Source organism: Solea senegalensis, linkage group LG16, assembly GCF_019176455.1.
Source record: "Solea senegalensis isolate Sse05_10M linkage group LG16, IFAPA_SoseM_1, whole genome shotgun sequence".
NCBI lineage: Eukaryota > Metazoa > Chordata > Actinopteri > Pleuronectiformes > Soleidae > Solea > Solea senegalensis.
The window spans coordinates 7,744,133-7,756,365 of NC_058036.1; the positions used below are offsets into that span (position 1 = coordinate 7,744,133).

Here is a 12,233-nt window from a genome sequence, read left to right on the forward strand (position 1 = left end):
GGTTTGCAAAAAAGCTGCTATTGTTGACACCATGAAAAACAATGCCATTGCATGATATAGTGAGAAATTGATAAAACCAATTATATCCTTTTGTCAGGTGGGAGGAGCTGGATTGAATGATACTCTGTGTTAAAGCTTGTGCGAGGAGGCCAAATTCTATTAAATGTCTGCATACTGCCAGCTTAAGGGATCTGTGCCATTTTAAAAATGTGGATCCCATAATTCCCCCAAAGTGCTTCGTATTGCACAAGACACTATGTACAAATTAAGGAGCAAATCAACAAACACAAAGTCAAGTTCTGATTGGAGCAGTTCTCCTAAGCAATTAGTCAAAGTACATTAGCTAACCGGAGGGAACGACGATGACAAACATGTTTCAGCCGCAGAAGGAAAAGTGAAACGTGACCATCTGAGACTGCAGAGTGAAAAAGTTTGAGGGTCAATCTGAAACCCAGAGGATGACGTGTATATCATTTGAGTGTGTGTGTGTGTGTGTGTGTGTGTACGAGTGTGCGTGCGTGTGTGTGTTTTCTTGGAGCACTCTGCCCGCCTGCCAGCAGAGCAGCCCAGATTATGCATGAATCGGGCCTGCTTATCAGCTGACCTTTAAATTGGAGCCGCAGAGAGACTGCAGGCCCACGGGCTCGTGCTCACACTTGATTGGCTGCTCCGCGTCGAACCTGCTGACAATAGAAATTAACAGAGCCAGGTGGGCATGTCCGTGGGCAAGATGGAGCCCAGGAGTGGAGAGAGATAGGGGACGGGGGTGGGGGGTGGTGGATGGGGGGTGTTGGTGGGTGGAGGTTGAATTAATATAAAAACATATTTCCACTATTTTCCTCAACTGTCTTTTCTTAAGCTTCAGGAGAGGAGAAAAAAAGTCATTATGTGCTGTGAAGCATGCTAACGGTGGAGCAGGTAAGAGGAAACGAGCTCGGTATTACTTGGATTTCATCTCTCACTCACTCATCGCTATCCTTCCTTCCATCGCTCTCTTTTCTCCCCCTCTCTGTTTTCTCCTACTCTTTTTGTACTTTAATGGCTGTGGGGTCTTGGCAGACTGTGATTGCTTGACAGATAGATATCTCCTACTGGAGAGAGTAACAGGGAAGAGGAGACGGGGGCAGAGGATGAGGTGTGTGTTCTGTCGTCCACCGGGACAAGGAGCGCCGTGTGTGTGTGAGGATGATGGATGACACGGGGGCCACAGGTTTATATGTGTGCGTATGTGTGCGGGTGGGCGTGTGTTTGGGGAGGGAGGGCGGCAGAGCGGCGTGCGCCATTGTGCCGCTATGTACACAATGAAAGCATGCCGGTGAATTAATTTTTCACAATGGCAGCTGGGAAAGGTCATTAAATAAAGCAAATATTTGTGAATGGGGAATCCCTGGGAATTAACTTCAGCCGCATACGTACATGCACCAGAGCAGCGTTCGAGGCAGTGAATGGGAGCTTTGTGTTGTTGATGAGAGAGAACACTGGCATACGCTTAAAATGAGTCTCATTAAAATGAGTTGGAAATAAACACTTTGGGCTTGATTAGCCAGAGTGTGTGTGTGTGTGTGTGTGTGTGTGTGGGTGGGTGGGGGAGGGGTCATGAATCAAAGGTCCTTGCCATCTTGTTTCCGACTGTCCACATCCTTTTGTCCAGGAGACATTATGAGGTCAGCCAGCTCTTCTTGTTTATTTTCCTATCCAGCCATCAGCATGGGCACGAACTGACCCACTGATTCCATAAAGACGTCCGGCATGAGCGATGAGTGTGTGTGTGCGTGCGAGCGCGTGTGTGTCATGTGATGCACAAATAAACCAGGCCCACGGGGTAAGACAGAGTGGCCAGCCACTGCACTTCATATGTCACCAACAGAAAAACCTCACTAGTCGCCAAGGCACACAAGACAGAGAGCTACTATTACAACCCCTGTGTGCTTCTGTGTGTGTGTGTGTGTGTGTGCACGAGCACTCAGCAGTGCATGTGGGTGAGACCTTATCATAGCTGGCCACATTCCTAGCAGCAAGATAAAAGAGGCCAAATGAACCAAATCACCACAGTGTGTGAGAGCAACACTGCATGTGTGTGTGTGTGTGTGTTTGTGAGGGTTTGTCAGTGATGAATAGGAGTCTAAGGACCTACACCTTACAGATAAGCGGGGAAAATCGTCAGGACAACGACAACAATGCTCCAGTGCAGACTCAAATGAATAGCGCAGAAGTCCTACAGGGGAAGATCACCCACATTCAGACACAATATGTAACAACAAAAACACACACCCTTGTGTAGTAAACTGATATGTGTCATTTATAAAAAAGTGTACATCATGTTCTGTTGAAGAAGACTTGAAAGTCACAAATTAACTCCTCAGGAAAACGTTTACTCATGTTATGAATCAAGTGAAAATGAATCCCAGTTTACATGTTCACTCCCCATGTGTTTGTGGGTTCTCTCCATGTTCTCTGGTTTCCTTCCTCAGTCCAAAACCTGCAGAGGTTGAATGGTTGTTTGTTTTGACTGGCGATCCGTCCCCGTCTGTGTACCCTGCCCCTTTTGCCCGGTGTCAGCTGGGATAGACCCAAATTGGCTCACATTAGCTCTCTTTTTGTGCTCCCAAAAATATTTTCCTAACTCTGCTGCCGTCTAAAATTCCACAAAATCTTTCCCTCTCTTCCTCAGATAACACACAGTAAATGACCTTCCCTCCTTCCTTCCTCCCTTCCTTCCTTCCTTCCTTCCTTGAAGCTGAGAGCAGGAATTTGCTGGATGAGGGAGCACATCTCTGCCTCATAAGGAACGTTGTTGCATTTCATTAGAGATAATATTCATCACAGCGAGCAAACAGGAGAGCCGTGCAAATCGCACTCAAGGAATTCTTACATTGTCCCCAACGCTGTCACTCACGCACACACACAAACACGCACCGCTCATTGGCAAAGCGGTACAAAGCAAACGAAAGCTGAAGGAGCTGATTCAGGAGACACCGGGATACATCAAGGACGGTGATAGTATGTGATTGCTCATTACTGTGCACTTCAAAATGACACATTACTATGTCAGTGGGGGAAAATGACAGTCAGCTGAAGTTAAACAGGCGTTTTTTTGTTGTTGTTTTTTTCCCCTCTCCCTCACTGAACAATGGATCCATTTTGTTCATCAGAGGCCTGGATCGCAGAGAAGCTGAGCATGGGTGTGCTTCTCTGGTCAGAGGTCCAGTGCGCTGTCTAAGTGAAAAGGAAACCCAAGGGTCCATTTTGGAAATGGACTGTCAAGTCCCAGGGTTGACCCTGGAAAAAATGCCTCTGATAAGACGTGTATACGGACCAATTTAACAGGTCACAACCCTGTCTGAGAGTGGGAGCGACACAGCAGGAGTGTGTGAACACAGCCTAGGGGATCTGTCCCATGATGAGATGCTGGTGATATCTGACTGTAGCTCTGACCCTACAGCAGTGGCTGTCAGCCTATTGATTCATAGCTCAAACAACTAGGGAGACAGGGACAGAGTCAAGTTGTGTAGCTGCAGCTGGGACAAGTGTGTGAAATGTGTGTGTCTGTGCGTCGACGTGAGCCCGCGGACATCTGGTAGAGCATTGTGTGCCCAAGGCTGGCAAACCTGAACAGTGAACAGAGAGACAGAGACAGAATGCTGCCGCCTTCATTTATACGGAGTCCAACAGCTGCATACTGTTTCGGGGACACAGCAGATCTATTCAAGACGGATGTACACAAATGTAGACGCACACACACACACACACTTGGCATATACTGGACAGTGGCTCCGTTGTGGCTCATGAGATAAGAGGGATGCCATGGGAGCTCTGTGAGCAACAGTGTGGGAGAGCCAAAAGGAGATGTTACCACACACTGCTACACAAGCCTCTGTCTCTTCTTCGTGTGTCAAACACAATGATCATGTCTGTCTGCTGAAGGCAGCACACGGACTTCTGTGGAGACAACTGAGCAAGCGTGGGATTGGTAGTGGAGGTGTGCGCGCGTGACATCTGGTATTAAATGGACTTCAATGAACGCTTTCATGTGCAGCAAGTACAAAGGGAGAGCACGTATGAACGTGGTGCAGGCTTGGAATGAAACACTGCCCATTCGATTTGAATAGGGGCGACGTCACGTGTTGCTGAACTGCATGGTGATGTCATTGCTTTGCCCCTGCTGCTTGGAAAGTGGAAGATTTCTCAATTTAAAAATCTGTGTCTGTGAAGATTCTCAGTCATCTTCAGGAGTTAACTATAGGCAACTGTTTTCACTTGAGTTAAGGGGTAGAAGAAAAACTGGTATTTAGTATGCTGAATATCAGTCTACAAGACCGAAACTCTACTCGATGCAACTAAGTTCCCAAACAGGAAATATCATCCTGCTTCAGCAGTTCAGGTCCTGTGCTTTGGCAAACTGTTTGAACCCCTGTCTGGCTCAGACTGGTCTCTCGAGGAGAGGTCAATAACCGGGGCGTCCTACAGGTAAAGAGGCCGGCTCAGGTTTAATCAATGTTCGCCAGAGGAGGACAGACGAGCAGGCGGACATGTAGACAGGCGAGCACAGTAACTAGCAGGCAGAGATACAACTATCCCTGGTGGGGTTCACTCGCCAACTGCTGAGCCTGTGCTGTGGCAGAGAAGCTCACGCTTCAAACCGGTTTAGGGGATTGATTTGACAGCTAATTTAGAGAGGAGATTTGCTAATAAGAGAGGCTTTTCTTTTCCACCCTTTGTCTTTCCCCACTATCTCATTTAGCTCTCCTCTTTCTTTTTTAGACATCAGCAAATAGTAACAGATAATGTAAGCGAATTAAAGAGACAAGAGATTCAAATTGGATATTGATTATGGGACTAAAGCTTTGAGTTTTCCCCTGTTAAAGCCGGTGTTTAAATGACTGAATGACAATGTCACTCTTCACACGCTACTGATTGCAGTGAGTGGCGTTTGGCTTCGGTTGCGCTCCTAAACCTTCCGAGGGCCCACATCACGTCACACCATGCTAAGTGCTTTGACGCAGCCACACAAAGAGCCCGGCGTATCGGAGGCTAATCTTTCCAGGTCCACTCAGGTGGGGGCTTTCAAAGAGACCGAGGACATTCTTCTACTCAACAGCCCCACACAATGCAGCCTGACTGACAGCAGAAAGGACAGAGTGGAGCTTCTCTGCTTGAATAGATGTTTAAATGAAGGGGAAGGAAAACAGGTGCATACGCTGGATCCACAGAGGACATAATGGGCAGAAAACCGGATGCTTTCTGACTCACAGCCAAACAAAATCAGACGTTTAATTTCTGCACAGCATTTTCCAAAACTGAGCAGCACCTCTGTGGGATCCCCCGGTATAACCAAACCACAGCTATAACAGACTGCATGTCAATATCTATGACTGTTATTCACAGTTTGTTAATTACTTGCTTTATGTTAGCTGCACTCCCACAAAAAGAAAAAAAAAGAGGTTCACACAACGATTGCTGCACATCACACAGACACACCATCTGTCCCATAAATTCACACTCACTGTTCATGTTCTTGTACATGTTGAGAATGAGGAGGATCTGCTTGTAGTACGGCACCAGAGCCTCTCCCACCATGTCTCCGGACATCACGAGGTGCTGCAGGATTTTCAGGGTGTTGCAGATCACATGGCGGTTCCTCGTGTTCAGGGCGTCTGGAGGGAGGGAGGGAACGGACGGATGGCAAAGGTCAGGAATGAAGGCCGAGATAATTCGAGCAAAACAAAGGTTGGCGCAGAATAACAGTGAGTCCAGAACCGGGGCTCTCAAATGCAATGTGGGTTTACAGTCAGTATGGATTGTTCAGGTGAGTGAAGGTATAGTAAATGAAGAGCAATTCTCAAAACTCTCAATCTCTCTCACACACACGCAAGTACGCACACACTTTCCCTTGAAACCATTTCCTTTAAAGCCAGGCTTTGATTTAGACTGGCATGTCTGCAATCAGTGATTCCAAATGCACTGGGGAGACAGAGGTAAGTGAGAGCCAATCGCTGGGCTATTTGGCCTACAGCTGCACTTAACTCCATCTCCCACTGATAGAGAGAACAAAAAGGAATGATGGTGAGAAATGGAGGGCTACAAAGATCGAGAGAGACGCATGCAGCGGGAGAGAAAGGAACAAAAAGGTAGGGGGAGACGACAAAAGACACAACGTCAGAAAGAAAGAAAGAGATGTGACAAGCAAAAGGCAAATGCTTAGAAAATAACTGTGATTAGCAACTAAGACTGACGTTACTTTCATTTTTTCATAGTTCTTTGCACAAGTTTTTGTGTGTGTGTGTGTGTAAGCTACATGAGTGCTGGTAATTCTCTTTGTGCAAACTGTCAGTGTAAAGCAGCACACCCCGGGTAAGCAAAACAGACCAAAGTGATTTCTCTTTATGACACCTTAAACTGTCGTTTGATGCCATACGCTCGCCAAAGGAGAATCATAATGGCGTCAAAGCACCTATTTTACAAGCAAGCACAAACAACAACAACAACAACAACAGGGGAATGACAAGCAGGAAGAAAATAGTCATTCACAAGAGAGTCAAAACAAAGGAGTGTGAGGGGAGACACAAACGAGACACTAAAGAAAGTCTGAAAGTCTTGAACTTTAAATCAGAAAAAAACATAAAAAATACCCAAAACAATACAATCCCGATTTGAGGTTTTAGGTGAAGGAGTGTGTTGAGTGTAAGTGACGACAAATTACGAATAAATACAAATATATTCAAAGCTATTTGGTCAGAAATATGAATGCATGGAAAAGTTGCAAAACATAAAGTTAACTCTCTCTCACTCTAAATCTCTCTTGAAATTCTTATTGTCTCTCAAACTCATACTGTGAAATGTTGGACTGCATCGATCATAAACCACTAATCAAGTAAGAGCAACTCTGGCGATGCTATATGTTGGCTGCTGCATCTTAGTTTTATATTTCTGGTCGTACCATTTGACACGCTACCAAAGAAATGGTCACACACATCTTTGAGTGAGGAAACTGTGCACAGGAGATGCTGAACCAGCAACTCTATTGTGCTCTGTGCCATCTCTCCATCTCATTTCTTCGCGTCTCCACAGACAGACGGACCGGCACAGAGGCGCTGTATCTGCCATCGCCAAGATAAGGTGGAATGTTGAAATGGCAGGAATTTAAAAACCTACATTAGAAACAAAGAAATTCTAATTACAGGCCAGTGTAAACAATTTTCCCGGCTGTGATATTTGGACCATGGGACTGTTCAATTATTCATCGGGCAAAAAAAAAAAAAAAAAGAGTAAGGAGAATACAGGTGGCTGGTATAAAACCTGTGTTGGTTGGATTAATATAAATAATGTAATCATGTATTTATCCTAGGACATGCTTCATGTTCAGTGTGTAAAAATAAAACAACAGTGACCTCGTATTTGTATTTCCTGTGAAATGTCAGAAACATGGTGACACGTTGGAGAGCTAAGCGGAGTATAAATACACTTTACAGATAAGAAGATGATGTTCCCATACAGGAGCCTTGACTGGAGATGTTCCTGTGTAATGAAATTCTCATTTTGGTTTCAAAGCCGAGCAAATGTTATGCCAATCAACTGCGGCTCAATGGAGGCATGACTCTGAATCCTCCTGCCTAGTTAAAGAAACCACGAGAAACCCAAAGCACAGCATTTCAGTAACAATGTAGCCTTTATCTTTAAGTCACTCGGTAACGAGTGTTCATTTTGCTGCATGTACTTAAAGAAATACTTTAGTTTTTTTATGTATTATTGGTGATCATTTTAAACTTGTTCCTTTTTTATCAACCAATTTAAAATGATAAACAAAACACTGAATCCATATGTATATTGTTTTCATACATACATATACATTCACTAGGGTGAAGTGAAAGGAACACACCGTACAGGGAGACACACTGGAGCATTGAAGTCATTGAGGACAGCGCCTTAAAGTATAATGTCAGACAGAGCCTTCTTCATTGTGTATTCTCATTGGGTGACCTGCAGTCATCATCAAAATTCACCATGGCCTGACATGACTCAGTCGGTCTGCAGATAACAGCCTGCCAGCCACATTGAAGATGGATTAATGTCAGACGGGAAAAAAAAATATATATCTTGCCATTTTAAACCGCAGACGGCTTTTTACTTTCTTCCTCTTTCTTTCCGTCATCCCTTCTTCTCCCGTGCTCCATAGAAAAGTAATTAATCTGCAACAGAGACACGGACTGGCGGCTTCGCCTTGTGGACGCTAAAACAGCCCGGATTTTTAATAAACCAAGAAGTTAATAAGGAGCAGGCCATTTAAAATTCCATTATCAGTGAGAAGTGTGTGTTTTCATAAGGAGCATCACCGTCACCTTTGGTCTGGCCTCCCCCCCCAAAAAAAGAAAAAAGAAATGGCCAAAAACTGCTGAGGGGTTTTGAGTTTGTAAATTAAAGCTGGAGTTAGTGAGAGGCTGAGTCAATCTGTGTATATTAACTAGGCGTGTGCAAAGTGGCTTCTTCCCGATAAGGGGAGAAATAAAGATTAGGTGATGTAAATATGGAAAGGCATTCAGTGGGATCTTGCGGTGACATTGCAGTTTGCAAATAAATTAATTTCTCTGTCCTCGCTCCTTCTCCCTCTTTGTTGAGCAAGTAGGTAAACATGGCGACCTTCAAACGAACAAACAAACAAAAACATAATTGGAAGACCTACTCTAGAGCAACTTGGTTTTCTATTTTGGGCTACAGTGTAATCATGGTGATGCTTAATGGCGAGCACCTGGAAGAAGTCCTGTTTTTCAAGGTTTCAAGTGATTACACATGAATGAAAGCATCATTATGAACATTATTTTCAATTTTCTGTCAATGTATCCCTGAAACTCCACAGACTGGCCTTTTACAATCCTGTGTACATGACACGTAATATATCCTCAACAACTACTGAGTACACTTTTATTCATTCAAAAGACTGACTTAAGTAAATAATGTTCTTCCCCATCATTGTAAAACCAGTAAATGTATCATTTATCCTCTGGCTCTTAAAAATGGAATTGAAAATGGGGTTAAACTGTCTTGTCATGATAGGAATGTGTTTGTATCAGGGCAGCATGCAAACATACATTCATCCCAGTAAAGAAAATCTGCAGTTAAACAGACAAACCTAACCTAAAACTGTTATACCCAACCCTCTCCTTAACCTAACCAGAGTTTAAATCCTCAGAAATTAGATTCTGCCTCATTAGGACCAGGTTTTGGTCTCCAAACGACTTCTGGTCCTGACAGTCGATGCTTCCATGCGCACACACAACCATGGACAACACACATACACTCACAGTAGCACACTAAAATTGGCCAGTATAAGATACCAAAATCTAAAAATACACATGTGCAGTATAGAATATCACAGTTTAAGATACAGAAAAAAAATACACGCACACGTGTGTCGGTTTCGACACTGTGTAATGGTTAAAGTCTTGCGGTGTGACCTCAGCGCCATTGGGCAACAACAGACTGCGCCAGGTTCTGTCTGTCACTGTGCGTCTGTGTCTCGAACAGCAACAGCCCTGTGTAGTGTTGGCTGTCATGCCCTTCTGCCTCCACAATGGTCCGACACACACACACAGACAGACAGACACACACACACACAACCGGCCAACTGTCCGTGACTTGAACACTATCTCGGGCTCTCTGGGCGCCACTTATAGGCTCCCACTTTGAAACTGACACTCTACTTGGCAGTGGCGCCAAACAAAAGACAGCGTTTGTGTGTGTGTGTGTTGTGTGTGCACGTCTCCACGTGTGTGCTGAAATTCCCCCCACAAAAGCCACACACCGCATTCCCCTTAACAACTTCACTGAACTTTGATCCTGTTCGTGTTTGCCTCACACACACACACACACACAGAATCTTTCCTGTCACGTTACTATATACTCTGATGTCTTGAAGTCATGGACCACTCTTGACCTTTCTGTCCACCTTCATCTGCCAACGTACGCGTGTGTGCACGTGTGCGTGCGTGTGGAAAGCCAAGGAGGCCCAGCGTGATGACACAGTTAAATGTAGCACGTCACCACATTCATGGCAGATTATCAGGCGTGCTTTCAGAGCCACCTTCTCCCAGCGAATGCAGCAGCAAGGACACTACACTAGGACGGCTAATGTAATAATAGGAGCAGCGTGACTGTGAAACCAAATTAGGACTTGTCACAGGACTGACCGTATGGCGTGTGTAAAACAGGTGACTCTATTCCTGGTAAGCATGTTGTTCTATTTTGGTTGCGCAGACTGTGAGAAACACTTTGAATAAATATTCGCCATTTTAATATGATTCCCATTAGGATATAATGAATCACTTAAGATGAATTCATTTATTTCCAACTTTAATTTATTCGTAGTACGTTTTTTTTATATTTTTGCCAAAACAAAAAAGAAGATTCTTGGAGGGTACGTTGTGTTCACATCAGGTTTCCAACCTTTTTTTTTTTTCAATGTGTGCCTACAATCTGTATATCATTTGCATCTGATTTATTTAAATAAGCAGCTAGTTATAATCATCAGCAACAGGGATTATCCTCTCGTATTGAGATGTGTCAACAAACAGGAATCAAAATTAACCAAATAGTTAATAATGTAATAATGACGTGCAGAAATATGTACTAAGGCTGCAATTAAACTGTGGCCGAGCTGATTAAATGACTGCCAATCAATTATAAACAAACAGTTTGCTGACAATATTAATTAAATAGCTGAAATGGAAGTACTAGTCCTGAGTGATTACACACCTTAGGTTTTATAGACAACAGCTTGAAAACGGGCTGAAGATGATTTAAAGGTAACAGTAACTCAAATAACCACTTCATAAGGTACACATGCGACCCATGAGAGTGGCTGGTAGGGAAATGTTAAGTGCACAATCTGTCATGTTTTATGCCAACACTCGTTTTTATTTCAGCGGCAACAATATCAACATTTGGGATTATTGAGACAACCACACCTTTCTCTGTCAGATTGTAAAAAATAAATCAATTGAAAAGACACACAGAGGAGCTGTGACGTGTGTGTCTGTGGTGAGTGCGCACACGTTCCTGGACTTACTCTTGATGGGGATGATGAGCTGAGGAATGACAGGCTGGATCTTGGGGCCTCCATGCTCCAGCATGTCATGGATTCCCTGGCGGGCGAAGAACTCGTACGGGTGAACGGTCTCACACAAGCCGTCGAAGAACAGAGGCAGGTAGTGGTGGTAATCCAGCTTCTCGATCTCCACCTGAGGATAGAGAGGAACATTTACGTTCAAGGGGTCATTGGCTGTTTCTTATAGAAAGTCGGATAAAGACGGGAGGGGTTGAGTGACTTTCAGCCATGTAGCAGTTGATCGAGACATCAAACCGTGTTTCCGCTGAATTTAGGACCAAAATAATGATCCCCAACAGTTCCAGAGTAAAATGGTAAAGTCCGAAAAGAGCTAGACTGGCTCCACCCAGGACAGATTGGTGGATGGATGAATTTTTCAGTTGGTTGTGTTTAAATGTAGGGATTCTGAATCACCCAAACTACCAAGACTTAAAGACACTGTTCTCAGACGACAAACGCGAGCCTGAACCAAGGCTTCACCGCTCCAAACTGTACCGTACTGTACCATGATCCAACAGAGATGGACCCCTATACCCGACGGCCTCATTACAGAGCCAAATACCCCCCTTACCCTTCAAGCTCACCATTATTCACACCTTTACAAAAACATTCACAGCAGGTGAAAATACCACATCCTTTCCAAGAACTTGTTTGCATTGCGATCCTTTCAGCCTTTGCACATTGTATTTGTTTAACCTTGGCTTCGCTAAATCTAGGTCTAAAACCCCTCTTGCGGTCAATTATATCCCTTTGCAGTGAAAACATTCTCGCACACACACACACACACACACACACACATGGCAGGGAGACAGCTGTTCAGGGGATCATGACACAGCGGCATGTGGCATCCTGTGGGCTGACATGTTAACACCTGTTTACAGCGCTTACAGAACAGACACGCACGCACACAGACACACACACTCCGGGCCGGGGCGGATGAACATATTCGTCCGGCTACAGGTTACAAGCGCGCTTTGAAGTCGTCGGGCAGCGAGTGTGTGGATGCGGTGTGACACATTAAAGTGAAGTCTTTCGTGTGTGTGAAGCAACACATGGGGCTGGAGAGAACAGCTGACCCCCCGAGGAGGCCGTCCTTGAGCCTCACGCGCTCTCGCGTATGCTCTCTGAAAATCGT

General features: G+C 44.6%; 1 protein-coding gene across 1 annotated transcript in view; it reads right to left on the reverse strand.

Annotated features, from left to right (window-relative positions):
- pacrg (PARK2 co-regulated) overlaps positions 1-12,233 on the reverse strand; it is a 139,741-nt gene that overhangs the window by 51,944 nt on the left and 75,564 nt on the right. Inside the window, exons 3-4 of the mRNA XM_044048262.1 lie at positions 11,060-11,231; positions 5,505-5,654 (exon numbers count right to left, since the gene is read on the reverse strand). Of these exons, the coding sequence (XP_043904197.1) occupies positions 5,505-5,654; positions 11,060-11,231 (322 nt within the window). The remainder of the gene's footprint in view (positions 1-5,504; positions 5,655-11,059; positions 11,232-12,233) is intronic.